The following is a 24781-nucleotide window of genomic DNA, read 5'->3' as shown; positions in this document are numbered from 1 at the left end:
TTCAGTTCCCAGCACCCACATGGCAGCTCACAACCACCTGTAACCTCCATTCCAGGGGGTCTGACTGCCCAGGGACCTAGTACACACATGATACACGGACATACGTGCAGGCAAAAATAAAATAAAAAAATAAATCTTTAAAAGAAAATAATTGTAATGACTATTGCTATTTGAGTCGATTTTTCTACTAATCCTACTGAATTATGCAAAAGTCAAAAATTAAAATACCAGTCTCTGTAAGTTTATTGAAATGCTTCAAGAATAGTTCTCCAAGGGCTGGAGAGATGGCTCAGCAGTTAAGAGCGCTGGCGGCTGCACCCGAGGACCCATGTTTGATTCCCAGTACCACACGCACCACAGGGCAGCCATCTGTAACTCTAGTTCCAGAGGATCTGTTGTCCTCTTCTGGCCTTTGTGGGCATTGGGCATGCAGGCAACACTCATGTGTGTAAAATAAAAAATAAATTCAAAAGAGAATAGTTGAACATTGTAGATCCAGTTAATACCACTAAGTGTGTTAACAAATAACAGGGGAAAGATTAAAATTCCCTCAAAGGCATCTGTAATGCAATTTAACAACTATGGATGACTGCTTTGGGCCTTCCAGTAAATCAGAAATAAAATGGAGTTTCCTTTACATCCTGACTAGATGGGTACACAAATTAGAAATTATTACTAGGGATTATGTTAAGCAGATAAAAAGAGCATGGTAAAGTCCTAAGACAGGGGGTCACCCTCTTTCGTCTCCCTGACTTTAGCAGGGACATTTTCTTCTCCTTATTTATCATCCCCTGGAAGGACCCCTGCTGTCGAACCTGACAGCTGGAGTTTGATCCCAAGACCCACAGGGTAGAAGGAGGGAACCAACTCCCACACTTTGTCCTCTGACCTCCATATGTGTGTGCCGTGTGAATGATTCAAGGCAGTGTTATGAAAACAAAACGATATGCTAGTAGAAGCATTAGAATTCAACATGAAGGGTTTTCAACATTTTAAAAATATGAAATTTTACAGTGAACAAATCAAATGCTTAGTGCATGGCTGACCATCAGTGAATGTTATCTTTTTTAGAAAAGACCCCGAATATCTTCAAAAAATCAGCTAAACCTCTATTTTGAAAGCCAGAATAAAAATACCCAAAGAATACTTCAGAACTAAGTCTCTCTTATGAATAAGATATAAAACTCTTCAATGCCATATCTAACAAATAAATCACATCCAGTAATACAAAAAAAAATGATTGCATCATAAGCAAGTGGCTATTCAAGCTGGGACAACATTGCAAATGTAACCCAAGGCTGGCAAGATGGCCCAGCAGGTAAAGGCACTTGCTGCCGAACACTGTGCCACAGCAGGTGCACAAATACACTCATATGTGTGTGCACGCACATGCACACACACAAATTAACAAAATAATAAATATCACCTATGAAACAACGTTAACCTAAACAATATTGACATAGTGACAAAATTCTGCATGGTGGTCAATAGCTGCTAAGAGAGTGAGTCAGTTTCTTCTGGTGTGAGGTCTCACATAGGTTGTCCAATCGAGGGGTGTGGTGGTTTGAATAGGAATGCCCCCCTTAGGCTCATAAATGTTTGGTCATCAGGTAATGGAAATACTTGAAAGGGATTAGAAGGTGTGGCCTTTTGGAGTAGGTGTGGCCTTGCTGGAGTAGGTGTGGCCTTGTTGGAGTAGATGTGGCCTTGTTGGAGTAGGTGTGGCCTTGCTGGAGTAGATGTGGCCTTGTTGGAGTAGGTGTGACCTTGTTGGAGTAGGTGTGGCCTTGCTGGACTAGGCGTGGCCTTGCTGGAGTAGTTGTGGCTTTGTTGAAGAAAAGGTGGGGTTTAGGGATTCAAAAGTCCAAGCACCAGCACCAGTATAATTCACTGCCTGCTGCCTTCAGATCCAGATCTAGAACTCTCAGCTACCTGTCCAGCACCATGTCTGCCTGCATGCTGCCATGCTCCCTGCCGTGATGACAATGCACTGAACTTCTGAACTGTAAACCAGCCCCAATTAAATGCCTTCCTTTACAAGAGTTGCTGTGGTCATGGTGTCTTTTCACAGCATAGAACACTGACTAAGACAAACAGTCAACCCAGGATATAGGTAAAAAGAAGTTTCACAGGGCTGAAGAGATGGCTTAGCAGTTAAGAGCAACAACTGTTCTTTCAGATGGTCCTGAGTTCAATTCCCGGCAACCACATGGTAGCTCACAACCATCTGTAATGGGATGGCCTCTTCTGGTGTGTCTGAATTGGTGTTTCACTCAATTCATGTAATACACCACTTCAGTATAAACTACTGGTCATCTCGATAGGTACGAGAAAAGAATGTAAAATAAAAAATCAATTACCTCTTCATAATAAATCTCAATAGATACAAGAAGAGAATATAAAATATCAATACCTCTTCGTAACAAAAGTGCTTCATCTGAGGGGGACAGAAGGCAAGTTCTTCACCCTAACCAGAAACATGCTCAGAAGACCCTTCAACCTAGTTACGAGTATCTGTAAACACCACACTTAGCGAACCCCGTGGGGAAAATGCAAAGCTTTCTCTCTAAAATCAGGACCAGGATAGGAAGCTTGCTATGAGTCCTGCTTCATGTTGGACCTGAAAGCTGCAGCCAAGGCGAGTAGGTGAGAGAACAAAACCAAAGGCACCAAGATACAGCAGGAAGAAAACAGGAAGGTTTGCACACAATATAATCTCATATAGAGAAATTGTAAACAAATCGCCCTAACTAATAAATGGTCTTTTAAGACTTCAAAACATAAGATTATTACATAAAATCCATTTTATGGTAAGAAAAAAAAGCCATGAAGAACCATAAAATTACGTTACAAAAATCAACTCCATTTACAATAGCATCTAAAACTAATTAAGGGGCAGGAACGATAACTCAGCAATTGAAGCACGGAGTTCAGTTTCCAGAAACTACATGGCAGCTAACAAGCATATGTAACTTCGGTTCCAGGGACTCCAATGTCCTCTTCTGGCCTACACCCACAATAAAGACAAAAAAATTGGGTGAATAGACATGCATTCACCCAAAACACTCGTACACACTAAATAAAAGTAAATAAATCCTTTTTAAAAAATACTTAGGAATGATTTTTTAATTAGGAAAAATAATACTCTGAAAACTATTTAAATAGTTTTCTATTTAATCTTTAAGTTAAAAAGGGAGACTGAAAAAGTTATCCCATAATCTTGAATGGATTGGTTAATATTGTCAAGTTATGAAAGCAGACACCCCAAAATTCATTCATGAATTAAACATCATCCCCTTTCAAAGTCTCTGCTGAGTTCTTTACAGAAATTCTCGGGCTAGTCCTCATGTGCACACGCGCAGTCAAGGAGAACAGAAGAACCAAACAACTGTGAAAAGGCAGTGAGGTTGGTTCCTTGGGCCTCCAGCTACCAAACTTACAACAAAGCTACAGTCAAGACATTACTGCCAGGACGATCAAGACATCAATGAAATGGAGTGAGAGGCCAGAAATAGACTCTCACGATCATGGTTAGTTTGTCATCAGCAAGGATGCTAAAGTAATTCACTGGGGAGAGAAAGAGCCACAGATGACATTGGGACAACTGATGTCCCTGAGTAAAGCATGAAGTCAAACTGGTACCATCCACCGTCCACAGAGCTTAGCTTGTAATCTGTCCAAACCACGGCAGGAAGAAACACTTTCTTTACTGCTGTAACCACTGATAAGGCACACATAATCCTGAAACAACTTTCACCCACACTCCTAAAAAGAATCCTAAGTAAATTTTTGGGTTTCGAAGTTAAAGATGGGAATACAGGGTAGAGGGGGTTAGGGAGAAGGAGGGGTTAACAGAAGTGAGGCGATGCCGACAGAGGATGATAGGGACGAATGGGGTGGACATACATAATGTAGGTGTATAAAAACATCTCAGTTAAACCCACCATTACACAGGATTAACATGAACTAATAAAAACACTTAAACATCAAAGAGCCCAAACCCACAAAATGTGAAGGAAGTGGATCTAAGCACTCTGGGTTTAGTCTGTGTGATCTCCGCTACTGCACCAAAAGCACAAACAATTAAAGGAAGCTGGCCATCATCAAATTTTAAAACTCTATCCACCAAAGGTACCATCACAGAAACAAAAAGAAAGCCCTCAGAGTGAGGGGCAAATGTCACACGTCCGATTAGAGACCAGAAAACAATAAAGAACCACGACAAATCAATTTTCAGAAGACAAGTGACCCAGTTAGAATTGAGCAAGTGATCCAAACCCGCAGATGGCCAATCAGAACATGAAAAGAAACTCAACGTCGTTTGCCATCCGGCAAATGTGGTTCTAAAACACAACGGAGAGCGTGCCATGCCCATTTGGATGGCTACAGTCAAAGAGGAGGGTAATCACCGGTTTGGACAAGGATGTGGAAAAGATGCTTTATAGTCCCACACTGCTGGGGGGAATATAAAGGGTGAAGCTACCGTTTTGAAAGGTATTTTATGTATATGAATGCTTGTGTGCGTGCGTGAGTGCGTGCATCATGCATGTATATGTGCAGAGCCAGTGGTGGGAAACAGAGGGCAGCAGACCCCTGGAACTGGGGTTACAGACAGTTGTAGGTCAGCATTGGGTGTTAGGAATCAAATCCTGGTTCTTTAAAGGAGCAGCTCGTGCTCTTAGCTTCTCGGCCACGGTGTATGAATTTCTCATCAACTTAAACACAGTCTCCATCTGAGTCAGAAAGTCCACTTCTAGATATGAATCCAAGACAATGAAAACATAAATTGTGTATGAGAATGTTCACAGTAGCAGCATTGAGAATATCTGGGTCAAATGCCCCGATGAGTGGATAAATGAAAGCTATTAACTTTAAACAATGCACTAAAAAATGAATTACTGATACAAACATGAATGAACTTTGGAAACACTGTTCTAAGTGAATATACCCAATCAGGAACAATGTGGAATATGGATTTATTTCTATACAATGACCCAAATAGGCAAATCCATACACTGAAAGTAGACCTGAGCCTGCTTAAGACTAGGGCAGGAGAGATCCGTGAGAGACTGGGAACAGCCACTGACTGTTGTGGGGGTTGGATTTTCCAGAGATGTTGTGCAATCAATGCACAACTGTGTGAGTACACTGAAAGCCACAGGATGAAAATGAAACTGAGGATTTAGTGATGCCCACTAATGATGCTCATTATATCCCAATTACAGCAACCTAGTTAGTTACCCCTCATAAGGGACACAGTTGGGGAACTCAGAAAAAAACATGGGTCCTGACTGCTGCACCAGTGATCTGCAGGTGACAGGTCTGGACCTCTTGCTATTGGATAAAGAGGAGCCCCCAAGCTGATGTTCCTGCTATTACACACCTGGTCAAATGGCCTATTGACAGTTGATGGCTTCCCTGGGAGGGAAAGTCGGTTTTCTTTAAGGTTGAGGGATCTGGCAGGTAGACCATGCTCCAGTGGATGACCTCACATCCCCGTGCATATGGGCAGCACAAACAGGAATCAGTGCTGTACAAAAAGAAACAGGGCGGAGTGGAAAGGTACTGGATGGCTCTGGGGGAATTAGGAGGAGGAATGGAGGTAAATATGGTCAAAATACATTATATACAAGTGTGAAATTCTCTAAAACTGCTGTGTTTAAAAATGACCATGTTCAGTGTCTGCAGGACATTGTCCCACTGGACACTGTTATTCTAATAAATAATAAAATAACCTGGAAAGGTAACAGAAGATTCTTTCTTGCAAAGATATCCTCTGGGGGAGACTCATGGGGGGAGGGAAGTTAATTCCTAAATATTGAGTGTTACATATTCTCTGTTTTATCACATGCTGAGTCTCTTGGCTGTGTTTTACTCTCTTTAAAGGTGGAAATCAGGTCTTGTGCGTTCCCTATAGCCTTTTCTGCAGATCCTTCCTGCTTTGCCCTCCTTACACCAATTGTGCAAATGTGGGAAAGGGAACCTTAAAATCCAAAGGGGCATCTCAGCTATTCCTTCACACTCGTTTTGTTTAGTTAATACCTGGGGTTTTCCATTGTGGAAAAGGGTGATGAAACTCTCAGCTCAGTAACCCTGAGCTCTTTAGAGGTCTGCTATGGACATAAGAAAGACAGCATTGAAGAACTCTGGGGCTATACACGTTATTTAAGTCCTTTCTCAATCCAAAAGGAAAAACAAGCTGCTAAAGTTTCTAGACATAAACAAGGAAAGATTTACCTGTTAAGGAATGGCAACTCAATTTGTACTGTCCTTTGTGGTTCTAGAGGAACTGTACTAATTAGGTTCTTGCCTGCATGTTATGGACAAGAACGCTGCTCTCAAGACACAAAATGGTGGATGATGTCACAAGGCTAGGACACCAATCCACACCAGACTAACTCTGAAACTCCCAGCCCACATGCTCCTTGCCTGCTGGGAAGCTCCCCTCTATGCTTGTTGACAAGCAACTGAAGACTTCTATCCAGTCTTAGGCATTTGTTTGTCCTGGCTGCCATGGAGATCCTCACATTCCTGTCCCATAAAGTCAGAGAGGGGCATGAAAGGACTCAGCCCTTCTATGCTCAGAAAGCTGAGCCTTGGTTTGACATCCAAACTACAGCACATAGTGAACTTGGAATTGTCCACATCTCACAGACACACAAAACTCATCCAAAGGAAATCTAGATAACACTGCAAACCTCTTGAGGTGAGAACAAACTTAACCACTAAAAAACAGACAGATCAACTTACGGAACTAGAGAGAGGGGGTCAGCTGCTGCTGCAATGGACCCAAGTCCAGTTCCTGGCAGCCATGTCAGGTGCTTCCAGCTGCCTGTGATTCCAGCTCCAGAGAATCTAATAAACTCTTCTGGTCTCCTCAGGCACCATAATCCATCACACAAACCCCACACTCAGATACATATATACACATAAAGTTAAAAATAAAAATAGCCCAACTGTCCCCTCATACCTAGCTCCAGATATACAGCTTGGGAAGCAGCTTTGCCTAATGAGTGTAGGCACCCAAGAAGCTTCGTCTTGCAACAGATGGAGACTATTACAGAAAGACCACAATTGGTCATATACAGAGAACAGTTGACTATGGGGTACCTGTTGATATGTATACAACTCCTACACTGAAGGCTCAAGAAACATCATAGAAGAGAAAACAGAAAGGTAGTAAGAGCCAAAGGCCAAGGATGCCTGCCGCAAGATGGCAGGATATAGAATCAACTTACAGAAATCAATAGCTTTTCATATACCAAAAACCAAACACGCTGGGAAAGAGATCATGGACACACTCCCATTGGTAGTAGCCTCAAAGAAAATAAAATATTGAGGAATAAACCTAGCCAAGGAGGTGAAAGAACTCTACAATAAAAACTTTAAACCTCTGAGGAAAAAGATAAAGAGATCAGAAAATGGAAAAATATCCCATACTTGTGGCTTGATAGAGTTAATAGTGTAGCAGAAATGACCTTTCTACCAAAAGCTATTTATAGATTCAGTGCAATCCCAACCTCAGTCTTAGGAGAAATAGAGGAAAATGCTAATATCCATAGAGAGAGAGAACCACAAAAGACTCCAAATAACCAAAGCAATCATGAGCTCTATGTCTGACGTGTGTGTGTGTGTGTGTATACATATATATATGCATGCATATATCATATGTATACATATATATTATTTTATATGTTCATATAACACATATCAAATATATTAAATGAAATTCTTAAATATATTTTTATATATGTATATATATAAATATATAATTGCCGATCATATAAGAATTCAAAAAACAGTAAAAAAAAAAAAAAAAAAGATGGTCTATGGCTCTAAACAGAGAAATCTCAAAAAAAGAATTAAAAGTGCTAAGAGTGGGAGAAATAACCTTCCCTATAAATGTGTTCCCTAACTGGTTATCTAATACAAGCATATACAATTAACAATAAACGAACTAAGCAGGCTGTAGTTACATATTTAGGGGTGTGTGTGTGTGCGTGTGTGTGTGTGTGTGTGTGTGTGTGTGTGTGAAACAATAATGATTAAAGGAAGAAGAAGCCATAATTTTAAGAAGTAGCAAGAGGGGATTAGAGGGAAAGAATGGGGAATAATAATTTTTAATTAAAAAAATACATATGGGGTGTATATGAGGATGCAAAATGGCTATGAGGAGGAACTAGATATGGTCACGATACATTCTATGAAATTCTCAAAGAATTAAGAAAATACTATATTATTGAAAATAAATGAATGAAATGAATTTCCTTGACTATAGATTGTTGATCCCACTATTACTACAAGCGCAGAAGCTTCACGCAAGTTGGCTTTTCCACTACCTTTCCCTCCCCCAGAAAAGAAGAACCTACACACAGAGAGCCCTCTGCCTTGAGGCTGCTCTTTGCTTCCCTGCTGGGTTCCCCCACTCAGGAATCTTCTCATCATGCTGCCCCCCCTTAGCCTCCAGTGCTGGTCAAGGAACCCAGCACCTGACAAAATTATGAAGTCACATAGTGCTTGGTGCAGCCGTGTGACTCGCATTAACTAATCTTTAGCTTTCTCTTTGGCTGTGCTTTGACACCTGAAGCATTCATAAATCCTTGGAATATTCGGTTTTAATCACTCCACAAGAACCTTTCATAGTCCCTGGAACAATCAAGTCTCTTCCCAGGTATTTTCAACAGAGCAAGAGGGTTGAAGGGTCTACCATCATTTTTACATATTTCGTTTACCTGGTCAGTATTACTTTGAGCTTTCTCAGATATAAAGTCCTCTATGAAAGAAACCGAACATCATGACAGCTGTGAGTGTACACTCTGACCCCTTTCACTGAAAATACATTTTTATCCTGAATATGGTTTCCCTTCCCTCTACTCCTCCCACCTCTCCTCTCATCTGCATCCACCACCTCCTTCTGTCTCTCACTAGAAAACAAAACAGGCTTCTAAAGAACAGTAATAAAATAAAATATGATAAGAAAAAAAAAACTTAACACATCAGAACAGAACAAAACAAAAAAAGAGAAAGAGTCCAATAAAAGGCACAAGAAAAACACCCACTGGTTCACACACAGGAATCCCATAAAAACACAAAACTAGAAGCCATCATATGTACGCAAAAGACTTGTAGGGTGTGTGTGTGTGTGTGTGTGTGTGTGTGTGTGTGTGTGTGTGTGTGTGTGTGTGTGTTTCAGCTCTAGGATCCTATCAGGTGCAGACCCGTGCAGGCCATGTGTATGCTGCCTCAGTCTCTGAGTTCATACCTTTATCAATCCTGTTGATTCAGAGGGCCTGTGTCCTCCAGCCCCTTTCTCTGAGCCATGAGAGGGGGGATTTGATGGAGACAACCGATTTGGGGTAACATGTTCTTAAACTTAAAACTCTTATCTCTGGAGGCTTGCATCTGAGGTCTCCAACACAGCATTCAGTTTTCACAGTGATCAAGCCAAGGTCTTCCTAGCTCTTCCTACCTCTGCATTATATCTATCTCTGTGTGCAACAAATTCTCATTCCTTCCCCCAGGAATTCTCTTATGCCTCCACCTTTACTCAACAGCTTGATCTCTTTTCTTAAATTCCAGGAACCTCTTTTTTACTATGCTGCCCGTTCCTTCCCATTCAGACTATCAAATAGTACCTCACGTTTTAACACGCATTTATTTATGTGTGTGAGCTTATGAGTTTGTGCACGCCACAGCACACACACAGAAGTCAGATAACAGCCTGCAGCAGTTGTTTCTCTCCATCTACCACACAGGTGGGTCAGGGGATCAAACCGAAATTGTCAGGTCTGACAGCAAGTGTACACTGAGTTATCTACCGCATTCGCTTTTTCCGTTATATAACCATCATTCTCTCGGATGCCTCCTTTGACTAGTACAACCCTAGGTAGGACTGGCCCTGCCTACCTTTATCAAGATGAGCTTCTAATAACCCTGCATCCATAAAGCGTTGTGGTGTTCTTCTCTCCATGGTCCCTACTAGCTTCTCCTCGGAGCCTCAGAGTAAACATCTGAAGATAGTTGACTTAACATCCAGTGTCAAGTACAGTTTCCATGGAAACACACAATGGAGGCTTACAAGAAGTTCTTAAATACAGCTGATTAACATGTTTGATGACCTAAATATGCTAGGTAGGATGTGGTTTTATACAAATGAAGAAAATTAGAAGACAGACAATAAAGAAAGACTCATGGCCTCTGAAAATAATTACGCATCCTTTTGCCCAAAGTAAATTCTTACTGAGAAGTAAATCCTAAGATTTATGTGTTCAGTAGAAACTAGACCCCAGGTGGCCGGCTACATGTTTCCTTCTAATGCCCATCTCTAGAGCCCAAAGCATCTTATACAGCCCTTTCATTCCGGACAGACTCTGGAAAGTACACAGAGCTGTCTTCACCGGGCATTGTGGCACACATTTTTATTTCCAGAACAGAAGGCAGAGGCAAGACGATCACCAAAAGAGCAAGAGCAGTCAGTCTACATAGTAAGTTTCAAACCAGCCAAGGGTCTCTAATGAGACTCTCTCCAAAAAAATCAATTAATTAATCAAAAGAAGAAAGTGTTTCCTACCTGTGCTCCAGCTCCCGGATGGACAGTATCACCCCTGAGGTGGATGGTTTCTGCTGCACTGTAGCCAAAAAGGTGAACTCGCTCTTATTCCGGAATAGCTGGATCAGCTTCTCACTCACGTGAGGGGCCGAATGGATCTCTCTCTGTACATCTAGGGGTCAAGAAAGAGGCACAGGAGAAGCAAAATGTGGGTAAAGAGGAGAGAACAGAAGCATGGGAGGGAAAAGAAAAAGGGGTCAAGTTACAAGTAAAACATTTAAGAGCCCAGATTGCTTTTTCTCCCTCTTCTTCTGTCAATAGCTTTCATTTTCTGGCACCGTTCATCACCCCTCACAGCTACATTCATTCAACAAGAACTCCAGAAATGCTATCTCTGTCACCAGGTCCACTTGTCACTTTGACAAGTCACAATAGGCCAGACAGTGGTTTTCTGACATAAATTTTGATGGGATAATGAGCAATTTGGCCTTGTGAAAAAATCGATAGGGTGGCTATAAATAATGTTGGAGTTTGTCAGGTAAGTGGGGTCCTGAGAGTCAAAGACTCTCAGACCTGGCAGGACCCAACAATAACTAATAGCCTTCAGATTCTGTGTTCCTCATGGAATTGGCTTCTCTCTCCCAACATGCATCTAGAAGATCTGTCCTTGTCTTATACGTAGGAGAGAACCTGCGCTAACAACACCCAGCAACGCCGACCTTTAGTTAAAAAAATAAAACAATATACAATACACATCAGTGATCTGTAAGTGTGCCTGGAATAGCTCTGTAAGCCTGAGATGGATTACTTTCCTTACGCCATATTTATTAAGGTCTGCAGGGTCTAGAAGTGCATGACCCCTGTTCATTCTGCTTCTGCCTAGGAGCCTCTGTCTCCAACATCTGCTCCCTGAGACAGAGGCATCCTCATCAGAACTGTCTAAGTACTTGCCCACTGTTCATTATTTCACAATCGTCTCCCAGCACCAGTACTGGTCACCAGAGGACCAAACATGGGCATGACATTGCAGAAGGGGACAAGTGGAGATCAAAAGTCGTTTGGCTCTTACAATCTTTAGTCTCATGACCAGGAGTCCTGCTACTAGATAATATTTTCTAGATGTGACAGGGAAGTTATACCCATGAAATCGCAATAATATGGTTGCCTAATCAAGACCAGCATGATGAAAATATCATTTTGACATGCCAATATGGATGAGGGAAATTTCACAAGGTCCTACCCATAGATGAAGAGGAACAGGATAGGCACTCAGTGGCTCTGAGAAAGGGAGAACCAATGTTCGGCAGGAATGATAGGTTAGCCAATCCCAAGTGGCCAATCCTAAACACATGTACAATGAGCAACACCAAATGGACTTAGTAGATTATAAACACACACACACACACACACACACACACACACACACATATATATATATATACATATATGTGTGTATATGCATATTTATATATACACATGCATGTAGCTATATGTGTGTAACAGCAATAATTAAAGAAGTTATGAATCTGGGAGTGACACGGGAAGTGTTGAAGGGGAGAAAGGATGGAAGTGTAAATATACTACATAGGAAACACAGTACAGTAAATAGGAATTCTCAACAAAAATAATTTTAAATTTTAAAAAAGTATTTAAAAAAAAGAGGCCACGAATTTGAAAGAGAGCAAGGAGGGGTCTATGGGAGATTTAGGGGGAGGAAAGAGAAAGGGAATGATGCAATTATGTTATAATCTCAGAAAATGAAAGAACTAATTTTTAAAGGTGTGTTTAGTGGTATATTCTTGTAGCCTGCCCAACTCTTCTGACCATGTGATAATTATTTGATTATTTCTCCAAGTGAGAGGAACCAGTTCAGATAAGGAAACTTCAGAGTCTGTGTAAGCCACATTACAAGCTTGTATTAGGATCTTGGTGTCTTACAGAAACTAAATAGTGGTTTCTAACAAGGAAAGTGACACAACGGATGGCCAAAAGCTCGGTCTTTTCATATGCATGGAGGGGATGGACAAGATGATTTCTCACAGCTCTCGCAACTTAGCTTATGAGTCAACCAGTTGGCTGTTTCTCCTAAGGAAGAACCACACAGTCTCTCCAGCTAAAGAATTTGGGGCTGTGAATGGTAGGAGACAAGCAGTCTGTCCCATAGAGGCAGGCCACTAGCAAAAACCCACATGCCTGACACTCGCTTTTCAACCCACTCAAATGGCTTCACTGTTTTATCATTAAGGGCCATACTGGGATCTTGCTATAGGCCAACACAAGAGAAAGCCACTTAAAGAATGCTTCTATGGGATCTAGGGAGGATGGTTCTGTGCTTAAGAGCGTTTGTTGTTCTTATAATTGGCTTTCATTCCAAGCAACCATATAGCAGCTAGCAACTATCTGTACCCCCAATTCCAGGGGATCCTAGGTCCACTTCTGGCTTCCAAAGGGACTGTGCTCACATATGCACAGACATCATGTAGGCAATACATGTATATGCATAATATAAAACTAAATCAATCTTCAAAAGGAAAAATGCTTCAATGTCTTTTTCAAGATCCTACCTGGGCACTTTCTGAGATAGCTTCAAATTTTACTAAACGCAGGAGCAATTTATATTCCAAACTAAAGAGTATTGGCCAAATTTTATTAATTTTATTCTTTCTATATTAATGCTAAGCAAAATTCTCCTTCACCTATATTTATTGCCAGGAAAAGGAAAAGATTCCTGGGATGAACTTGTCTGCTTTCTTTTGTCTTTCTTCCTCTCTCTTGCCCTTGAGTATACACAGCCCCTGGCCGAAAGCCTCCATATTAAAATTCACAGCTGTAAGAATTCTTTAAGCAACAGGCTCACATGCTCAATTTCCTACTTACTGTGGCCATCTGGACATCTAGTCAATGTTTCAAACACCTATAGTTACAAGGCTCTCACTCTTGGACCCAGCCCTCAAACAACCTGATTTTTCAGTCTTAGTAAACACGACACCTCAAGCCAAACACTAGAAACTGTCCTTGGTTCTTCCCACGTCTCTGCCTCTGTGTCCAATCCAAGAGCAGGTGATAGGACTCCCATGTCTGGAATTTATCCACTGCTCCGCAACTTCCTTCTCACATCTCCTGTTCAAGTCATTCCCATAGTCCCTCAAGGCATTCTCTGTTGACCCCTAGCTGGTTTCCCCATTTCCATGCTGCCTTCTTCCCATCTTGCACACAATATCCAAATGTTCTTTTGAAAACGCGCATTTGAATTATGTTAGTCTCCTGATAAAATTGTAGTGACTTCCCATTGCCCAGGAGATCAAATCCTATTCCATCACAAGGCCAGTGAAGCCACCCATGGACCCATCTGATGCATCTCTCCACCTCGTCTCATTCACCCTTCTTCATTTGCTAGAAGAACACACCCTTGCCTTGCATCTTTGTCTCTTCACTCTTTCCAGGGATCTCTGTAAATGTGTGGACACTCCTTGAATTCTCACTGCAACCTTTGAGCCACTGTCCATTGAGGGTTCTTCCAGAAATGTCCCTCCTCCTCCCACTCTGGGTATTTCCTCCATATGACTCATTGTTACACACAGACTGGGACCAGTTCATTACCTCCTATGTAACAGCCAGCCTTTGTGTTATTTACTTTCTCTCCCTGACAGACTGCAAGCTCCATGATTGAAAGTCTATCTATTTATTCGTAGTCTGACCCCCATTCTTTGTGCCTGACATAATGGCATCCAATTTAGATACACTGATTGCTCCACTTATTTTCCTTATTTTATATTTTTACTTTAAATAGCTACATATATTGCACTCAGAAAATATGCAAAACTAGGAGATAAATCGATCTTTCTCTAATGCCAGTATGGACAGCTGGTTGTAGAAAATGGTGTTTGGAGCCAATCCCTCTTCTTCTGTACAAGACACTCCCGAATGGTCGGAACTGGTTCTATCAGCCTTGAAGGTTGAGCATTTTGCATCCTAACTTTCATAAATTTCTCCATAAATTATTGGCATATTAAAGGAAAAAAACCTACCTACCAGGGAAATGTGAGAAATTTCCATTTGAATACATGGAGACATCACAGACAGTCTCCATACCGTCCCATTGCTCTCAAGTGAGGACTTGCCAGAATTCAGACAAAGAGCACACACCAAGCTACCCTGCTTCACACAGCCTGACCTCCAGAGCAGGCTACACATCACTGAGTTTACTCTGAGTTTGGCAGATAACTAGCTGGGTAGTTAGCTTGGATAATACTTCTCCTCTTTGAACCCATAATCAACTGAAGATCAACAGATCAAGTTATATGATGCGTCAGCTTGAACTCCTTCTCATTATTGTTAAATAATTTATTCTACCCTAGACATAAGAGAGGGTATTTTTCCCATCTATGAAGAACCCAGATTCTATAATTGTTCTTCTTTGTTCAAGTTCCAAATTAATACATAAAGTTCTCGACTCCTCAAACACTGGCATGTCACCGCCTCTACAGAAGCCGACTTCTTCCCAGAGTTGAAAGAGCAATGAGTGAAATGAATTAACGAGCCCCTGGAGCAAATGTTGTGTTGCCATGCTCTACCAAGGTGATGCATGTTCAGTGTTCTTTGAAAATATTCCATCCATGAAAGGAAACAAGAAAGACGCACACGGTGGATCGAGTTGATAAGAAGCAGGAAGCATAGATATCAACTTAGAAATCTGTGAAATATGCTCAATCATAGACCAAATAAACAAAATGTAACTGCCGAGCACCGGCAAGAAGAATGGGGATGGAGAGATGATGCCTTCTTCTAGCACGGCAGGCACATACATAAACACACGGAGAGAGACCTACATTCATATTCGTAAATTTAAAAATAGTAAAATGTTAAAAAACAAAAACAAAAACAAAAACAAAGCCTGCCTTCAGGACCCCCTCTGCCTACTGAGTCACCTCCTTGAGCTTTAATGGAGAAAGCTGTGCCTACTCTTACTGCAGCCCGATGTGCCAGGGCTGGCTGATATGTATGGATCTACGGGAGACCTACCCTTTTCTGAATAGAACTGGAGGAGGAGTGCATGGGGTGAGAGGTTGGGGGGAGGAATTGGGAAGAGGGGGGAAGGGAAACTGTGGTTGGAATGTTAAAAAAAATAATAATTAAAAAAAAAGAAAACCAGGCTTGCAGAATTGAAATAATGTTATGAAGGGCACTGGGCTAGGAGGCCATTGCACAAATTCCAAACCAACTCATTCAGAACACATTCCTAACCCTGTGGCATCTGCTATTGGCTACCTTCTAGCCTCAATGTCTATGTCTGTGGGGAGAGGCAAGTCCCCATCACCAGTCCACAGCTGAGCATTCTGCTTTCACCCGGGAAATGAAGGAAGGAAGGAAGGACCCCTTGTGAGGCAAATGGCAGCAGGCAAAGAAGTTGAATCACAAAGACATACCCTGGCTTGCCCAGCGTCGTTGAGTCAAGGCACAGGAGAATAACCAGCATGGAGGTCATCAACAGTGACCACTGTGCTCCCTGGCATTCACCTCATACCCTGCTTACCTGTCACCCATTATCTCCCACTCCACCAGTGCCCCTGTATTAGAGCACTGTAAGCCCCACTGCCCTTCCTCCGGGGCACAGCACTCTCACACTGCTATTCCCATCTGCAGCAGCTTTTTCAAGAACCATCCCCCTCTGACTGTTCCAGGCCAGTTGAGTCCCTGAATTCTGTCCCCACTACACTTAGCACAATCACCAGCTCTGTGTGTGCAATCACGTTTGCATGTGATGAACCTAATAAATAATATCTTGCTCCTTCTACTGTAGATCCCATGAGAAACCCTCTACCAATATGTACCCAACAACTCCTACTGGCACACATCTGGTGGAAATCCAATCGCTTGGTTAATAAAAGTGATCTGGTCTGCCAACTCCTGAATAAAACATAAGACAGGGGTGAGCAGCGCCACACATAACCCAACCTGTTGAGATAAAGTGCACTCCCATAGCAAGCTGACTGAGGAACAATAAATCTAGATGAGCGTCCCAACCCTTCCATTAGGGGATGGGGCCTAGGGAATCCTATGACACATGGTACTAATCAATTCTCCTAATTACTATTTGACTCAATCAAAAGACATCCCGGTGCCCCCATAATTTCACTAATGAGAGAGGATGTATGAGGCAGCTGAGCTCTCCTTACACATTTGATGATATCAGGAAGAAAAATCAACACAGTAACTTTTCAGACTGCCTCTCCACACTGCCCCAGCAACTCGGCAGAATCAACCTGCTCATTCCCAACATCTTACGGTGATTCAGAAGCATAGGTCTAAGGAGAGAGGAAAGGTATGGGTGCCTGCCTATTTGACTCACAGGACAGGAAAAGATGCAGCAAGACCAATAAAATATCTCTACAGCATGATTAAAACTTTGTTATTTAACCAAAAGCTATCTAAGAGCAGGGAACAGATAATTACATCATGGTATAAGTGCCTGAAGGAAAATCACATGTGATAATATCACGATGACAAGGAGGTGATGAGATAATGAAGGAAATGTCTAGCCATACTGTCCAACAGTTAGCAAGTGAGCCAGCTGTGGTGAGGGATGGTTTGACTCCCAGAACTTCCTGGAGACAGAGATGGGAGGATTGCACAAGTTTGAGGTCAGCTCAGACTGTACAGTAAGTTCAAAGCCAGCCTCAGTTAAGTCACAGTGAGACCCTCCCAAGAGATGAGGATATTGATTAGTGTTAGAATGCTTAGCAGGGGGGTTGGGGATTTAGCTCAGTGGTAGAGCGCTTGCCTAGCAAGCGCAAGGCCCTGGGTTCAGTCCCCAGCTCCGAAAAAGAGAAAAAAGAAAAGAAGAAGAAAAAGAAAAAAGAAAAAAAAAGAATGCTTAGCAGGACTATGCAAGGCCCTAGGTTCAATTCCCAGCACTGCACATGCTACGTACTCATATCCATAACAAGAAATCAAGTGTACACAGAATCTACTCAGTTATTCACACAGGCAGCCAAGTGGTCTTCATGGACATTAGCCATTGTGAGGGATAGGTGAACTGCTTCTTCTTTCTATGTGTCTGAATCTTCTCTAGAAGTTATTTTAAGAAAAAAGACACATGTTTTCTGAAATATAAAAGCATATTAAATAAAAAGGGAACACCAAGAAAGAATGCTATGAAAGAAAAAAACCATCCCCCTGCTGTCCATCATCACAGTCCTGAGGGGCATTCTTAATCATGAGAGGAGACGGCAGGTGTTCCATCGAAGCTCAGCCCAGAGTCACTCTCTATAAAGACCCTCCTCCCCTTAAAGAACCAGTCAGCTCCAAATGGCTTAATGGACATGTAAACCAAACTAGGGCACTCAGCCTTCACATCCAGAACCTATGACATATATAGTTCCAAGATTAATCAGGAAGATAGCAATAGCTTGCCATCAAATCCCTCAGACATGGTTTGAATCTGTTCTGTCAATAGCCCAAGGGCCAAGCAGATGTGCCCAGTGCATAGAATATGCAGCTCCATGCACAGGAAAATACTGGACTTCTCCTGCAAGGTTTGCTGTCTGTATTCTTCAAAAGACAGAAAGGTGTCTTCAGCCTTGAGCTTGGTGAGGCAGTGTCCACCTATGTCATTCACTCGCTTGATCTCTATTTAAATACGTTTATTGAGCATTCCTCTGAACCAAGGCAAGTGGATTAACATGTATCTCCACAGGGTGTAAGGCTGAATACAGTGGTGCAAGCCTTTCCAGGGCTGTGTAGGATAGTAGTTAACAGCTCAGAAGCTAAACCAATCATCTACTAGAGAGAAAGAGAGAGAGAGAGAGAGAGTGAGTGAGTGTGTGTGTGTGTGTGTGTGTGTGTGTCTGTATGTGTTTCTGTGTGTGTCTGTGTGTATCTGTGTGTGTGTCTGTGTGTGTGTCTGTGTGTGTGTCTCTGTGTGTGTCTGTGTGTATCTCTGTGTATCTCTGTGCTCTGTGTGTGTGTGTGTGTGTGTATCTCTGTGTATCTCTGTCTGTGGTCTCTCTGTGTGTGTGGGGTGTGTCTGTGTGTGTCTGTGTGTATCTCTGTGTATCTCTGTGTATCTCTGTCTGTGGTCTCTCTGTGTGTGGGGGGGTGTGTCTGTGTGTGTCTGTGTGTATCTCTGTGTATCTCTGTCTGTGGTCTCTCTGTGTGGGGGGTGTGTGTCTGTGTGTGTCTGTGTGTATCTCTGTGTATCTCTGTGGTCTGTGTGTGTGTGTGTGTGTGTGTGTGTGTGTGTGTGTCTGTGTCTGTGTGTATCTCTGTGTATCTCTGTCTGTGGTCTCTGTGTGTGTGTGTATCTCTATGTATCTCTGTGTGTCTATGTCTGTGCTCTCTCTCTCTCTCTCTCCCCGCCCCCCCCCGTGTGTGTGTGTGTGTGTGTGTGTGTGTGTATGTTGGTTGATATCCAAGGCTGAACACATTCTAAACAGTTCATCACTGAAACATCTCCACAGCACTTTTCTTCCATTTTCTTTTGAATACCATGTTCTTCATAAATTTCCTGGGCTGGCCTTGCACTGTGGTTATCGTGTGTTAGCCTCCCGAGTAGCAGGTATTACAGACTTGCTATGGCCACAAGGCCAGCTGAGATGCCAGGTTTATCCATCAGGTGTATAAGCTTCGGGTCAGTTAACCTCTTTATATTTCAGACTCCTCACTCCTCAAATGTCAGTAAACTGCATGTACTCTGATGGAGACAGCACAACTACAACAATTAAATTAAGTAGTGGATTTTAACCCTTAAGACAGTGCCTCCCCATGAAAAGCACATGGTGTTTTGAACACCTAGGTTCAAGGCCCAGATCCTATAGGATGTATGGATACCAAACTACATCCACAGCCAGCATTTGATGGTTCTGTAACCTGAGCTGAAGTAATGACTGTTTATGGCTGAGTAGGCCTGTGGGCCTGTGGGAGAGCAGAAGGCAAGTGAATGAACAGGCATTGTTTGCTATGGTTTTTGGCAGGTTTAACAGCCTATTCCAATTCTTATCTGCTTACGAGAAAGTGGAGAGTCGATGGATTTTCTGGCCACATTGCAGTCTAGGTCCAACCAGCCAGCAGCCAGACAGTTTTCAATTTTCACTTTGTGCTGGTTAGCAAGGATTTTAAATGCATTCATGTAATCTTCAAAGCAGCACAATGAGGTCAGTGCTCTCGTATCAACCCACAGGTGAGTGGAGATGCCTTTGTGGAGTAGGCAGAGGTCAGACTCTGATCCACTTAAAGCCAACCTCAGGAGACCACTGCCTGTCCTCTCAGACATGCCAGGATCTGGCTCCCAGCTCTGCCCTGCACACACTGGGGACAGCTCAGCTTCCTTTCTCCATCTTTGAGTGGCTGTGGCTGTGACAGGATGGTGCTATCCTGCCACTTAGAGCTCTGTCACAAATAAAGGGAAGAATGAGGTCATACACAGCGCCATCCCTAAGGAAGTTCCTGAGACGCTTGCAAAGGAGAACTGGAAAGTTACCCACTTGCTCTGAGCAGGACAACTTCCCAGGTGTCTGTGTATACATGACACATTCCATAGCTGTAAAAACCCACTGAGTAGCCAGGAGAGACTCACTTTAACGAGAACAAATGGCTGCCCCAAAGAATGTAAGGGACTTAACCAAGAACCCATCTCTAGCAAGCAGCAAAGATATGTGGTACTGGCTAATTCAGTAGCTCTTCCTGTGCATGGCTTCCCTAACCCCAGATCACTGCAACCCTCACCCCAACACACATGCCAGAGTCAGCCTCCTCCAAGAGCCTCAGCTCCCCTGAGTATTGGGTGCAACCTTGAGCTTGCATTAAAAGTTTGGATCAGTGACTGACCTAATTATAATTAATCCTCTTCTGTGCAGAGTCCTAATTTTAGGCATGAAAGAGACTTTTTTAAAACACTGCATTGGCCTTGACCTCACTACATCTTCTCAATGTCAATATAAAACAGTGGGACGTCGTGTTCAATAGCCAAGCTCTCCGATCCATGATTGTTCATTATAAATCATTTTTTACGTGTTGCTTCGAATGCTGTTTTTCAAGAATAAAACTCTGCCTGCATTGAAGTTCAGGGTGATTTTAATATTCAAACCTCCTACAGAGATGATGTCTCATTTTAATTATTGTTTCGGTTTATGGGTTTTCATTAAATTAGAGGCTGGGACAATTAGTAAGGTGAATAGCTCGTGTTTTAGAGGTAAAGTTACTGAGACTCTGGGGCAAGAAGACACTTGTGACACACACAGGCAGAATGGTGACCCCTGAGAGCTATGCTTGCATCTGACTAAGAGAAGACAAGGCAGCTGGTCTCCTCACCCAGCTTCCAAATATGACCCAGGTCGCCTCTTGAGGCTACACAAACACAAAGCATGGGTTTGACTGGGGGAAGGGAGCTTTTAATCACTTAACTTTCTATCAAGAATCCAGCTGCCCCTGCTATTGAACCAGAGAACACTTTCAAAAGTTCACAGTCTGTAAAGCAAGGTGTCAAACCACAGGCAGATAGTCCTGATGAAACTGTCTCACACACACAAGTAATTCAGTTGCTTTAGTGGATTAATGTCTGACTTTCTACCCCTGGGAAATTGGTCCGACTCCAATGTAGGATGCAAGGACCAAAAATCATATTGATTAACAAACTGTCAGGGAGACAAGAAGAAATGGTTTGAGTGACCAAAGCAACATTTCACCTCAGACTACACAAATGTGTTATTCTGGGGTCAGCAAGGCATCGTTGCCTCTGAGAGAGATGAAGGAAAGAAAGATCAGGGAAGGGGCAGAGAGTGAGAGGTCAAATCTGCTGAATCAGAATCTGAGGTCTGAGTTTAGGGGTGGGACTCCTTGCTAAGGGGTGGGACTGCTCCTGGAAAGGGAAGGGACTTCCTCTCCTAATTAGCTAAAGGAGGAAATGAGAGTTCTTCCTGACAAAACTAGCCTGTTCCCTCAGACAAGCCTGGTTCAGAGGCAGTGAAGAGACCTCTTCTGTTACAAGAGGAAGGAGGGCAGAGAACCTTTCCACAAAATAAGGAAACATGAAGCAACAGGAAAGCCACAGAGCTCTGGCCACCACCGAGTGATAGCACCTTCATCCTCACTGTCCTCCCTTGCCCAGCTCACAGGATAACATGTACTAATAATTCCATGCATGTTTACACTGTGCAATTACCAAGTCAGAAGAGTTAGCAACTCTCTCTCTCTCTCTCTCTCTCTCTCTCTCTCTCTCTCTCTCTCTCTCTCTCTCTCTCTTCAAACACTGTTAAATAGTTTAATAACACAGTAATTGAACTTACTTATGGGATGTGGTGTAGAGTTCTAATATCCACTCACAGGTTCTAATTAATCAGGGTAACCAGTGTATCCTTGTTGCAAGACTGTAGGTGGAAACTACCCACTCCTTTCATCTGGCTACCCATAAAACATGTACCAGGTTCCCTTGTGACAGGGGCAATAAGGGAACTGGTCCAGGTAATGCTTGCCTTCAGTTCTCATTTCCACTGTCCTAAAATGTGCACCATCAGCTCTTGGTTCCCAAGCATTAATCTAATTACACGCCTTGTTAGCTAATGAGTTCCGGGCTCACCGCTGGGGCCGTCCTCCCTCACTATTTATCTATGTGTCTTGACCACGGGCTATCTCTGTTTTTACTTTCCCTGGGGAAACCCTGCATCCTAGGCCTTTTAACCCTGGCTGAGCAGGATGGGAACATGTTCCTAACAAGAAGTCGGCCGCCTGACACTCCAGGGTCCTAAAAGGAGCTCTGAGAAATGTGGGCATCTTTCTAGAAAGGGGGCGGAGAGAGTTTCTTTGTGCTATTTTTCATAGATCTTATTCCAACTGCATTAAACACCAATGTGACCCTTAAAGTGAACTGGGCATATGTCATTTGCTTCTTGAGATCAGAGCAGCTGACTCTGGTGCAGGACTTTGTTTAGCCAATGTCCCACCCCCACTCTTTTAAACAAGAGCCATAGCCATGAGCCAAAACTATAACCCCTGTTTACGGAAGCATTTTCAAAATGAATTTAAAAAAAAAATGGATTGGAGCAAAAGTTGGTCTTTGATCACTATTTGCAAACATGACTAGCTCATACCTGCCCCGAGTGTCCAAATTCAATGGACCCCTCCCTTTCGATTTCCTGCTTCATTTCAAAGGCTGGCTGTTAGGTCCCTGAGGTACTGCCTCCACTTGTGTATGATTTGACTTAAACAGTAGGCATTTCTTCCTGCTCTCTACCAATCCCACTGAAAAATGTCATTTTATTCTTCCATATCCACAACTGGACCACCAGAAGCTCTCTAAGGAAGAGACAAAGAGGTGTCTGAGGTAGTCACAGTGTCCACACCGATGTATTACAACTCCCCTCCCACTTGTAATTCTAGCCATCCCACGCCCAAATCCCACCCACTCTGATGGCCAACCGAACTTCTTCAATGACCCAAGGTTCCCGAAGCCCAGCTGAGCATGATTTTCCCTTTCAACTCCTAAACTCAGTCATTTGTTCACACGCACAGGGTTCTGTGGTGCCATTGTCTGCACCAGACTCTGTAAGCTCCAGACTTGGCCAGAAAAGGAACCTCTAGCCAGGATGGTTAGCTGCATGGACAGACACATCATGCCACCGACTGCTTGACAAACCAGTGGCCAGGTGGCAACCTGGCTTCTAGGTGCCTCTCACAACCTGAAGAGAATTATCCTCACTTCCTCTAGCCGATTAGCTCTGCACTTGTTCTGGTTTTCCTCCATGGCTGGGGCATCTTCAATTTCTTTCATTCCAATCTGCCTTGCCTGGTCACTACTCAGAACATTCTATGCCATCAGCCTCCTCCTTCTTGCACCTTCTCTTCCGTTCTCTTTCCTACTTTCTCCCTCCTATTAAACCTTTCTCCTCCCGCCACACTTACATGGATGCCAGAGAATCCAAAAGGTCCATACTTTTCAATCACCTCACCTCTTATTTCAAACCCTCAAACAGCTTGGCTGTAGCAGCTTCCTGACGCTGCCTTAAGAAACCACCGCCACACTGGCTGATGAGAACATGTTTGCTTGATCTCAAAGGTCTGGGGGACGGTGGAGCTAAAAGACAAAGCCAAGGTTTGGATAATGCTGTTGTCTGAATCTGGAATTCTACCCATCTTGCCATAAGTGTTTGAACGTTTGGACCTCGGCTGACTGGTGCTTGGGGGCTGTGGAACATTTAAGACCTGGAATAGAAGTGGATGAAGGCCCTGGGGGAGGGCCTTGAGCTTTTACAGTGCAACATACTCTGTCTGTCCTCTGCTTCCTGGTCCATGTAGATGTGCAGAGTCCCAGACACATGCTCCAGCTGTCATAAACTCTGCCCAGCCATCCCCACCATAGTGAACTGTATCTTTGCCAACTATGAGCTAAAGCAGCTAATGACGTAGTATAGTTATCCCTGTGGGATCTCTGGGGAAATCTATTTCTGTGTGCTTTCCAGCTTTCTGTGGCTTGGGTATCCTTCCCCTGTCTTAAGTAGCACAGCCTCTAATGGTCCCTCTCTACGTCTGCCTCTGCCTCCTCAATTCTTCTCTCTCTCTGACTTTGTATTTCCATCTCATATGGCCTCTTATTTTACCAAGCTCTCTGGATGGTCTAGTGTGGGATTCCTTCTTCTAACTCCTTAATCAACTCTGCATCATCCCATAATACAGTCCTGGGGTGTAGAGACTGGGATGTGATCTCTTGTTGGGCACAGGCCATTATTCTGCCTACAACAGTGCCTTCTGCAATCTGAATAAAACCCTAATTCTTTGTCCTGACTTGGGTAATCTCACATGATCTAACCCTGATCAAGTTTTTCCTGGAACATCTACCCTCCTGGGATACCTATATGTCCTTTAAAGTTGCCTAGATCTGAGGGACTTTTCACATATGTTCTTAGAGTGTGAGATCTGGAGCAAAGTAACCTAGTTCAATCCCTGGCTTTGCCAGTGCCTAAGCATTTAGCCTTGACCAGCCGATTCTTTTATTTCTTTTTCTATGCCTTCTATAAAATGGGGCTTATAATACATCTCCCCTTTGGAAGTGAGTCAATGGACATAAAGGAATTAAAACAGTGTTTAGCAGAGCCATCTGTAAGACTATAGGCAAACATTAAGAATATGTTCTTTGCATATTTGACTATGTTCTCTGGCTTCTTCCTTTAGCCATCAGCTCCAACATCACATCTCCAGAAATGCCTTCACCAGCATTCCTACTTAAAGCCAACTATCTCTGTA

General features: G+C 43.0%; 1 protein-coding gene across 4 annotated transcripts in view; it reads right to left on the bottom strand.

Annotated features, from left to right (window-relative positions):
* Window positions 1-24781, bottom strand: part of Nell1 (neural EGFL like 1) — an 890282-nt gene that overhangs the window by 788844 nt on the left and 76657 nt on the right. For all 4 annotated transcript variants that reach the window (XM_087593733.1, XM_087593736.1, XM_087593740.1 and 1 more), the window contains 1 exon segment: window positions 10571-10721. In XM_087593733.1, coding sequence (XP_087449859.1) covers window positions 10571-10721 — 151 coding nt within the window.

This window comes from Rattus norvegicus, chromosome 1 (genome assembly GCF_021556685.1).
Source record: "Rattus norvegicus strain SHRSP/BbbUtx chromosome 1, alternate assembly SHRSP_T2T, whole genome shotgun sequence".
Taxonomy (NCBI): domain Eukaryota; kingdom Metazoa; phylum Chordata; class Mammalia; order Rodentia; family Muridae; genus Rattus; species Rattus norvegicus.
This window is presented reverse-complemented; position numbering and strand designations above follow the sequence as displayed.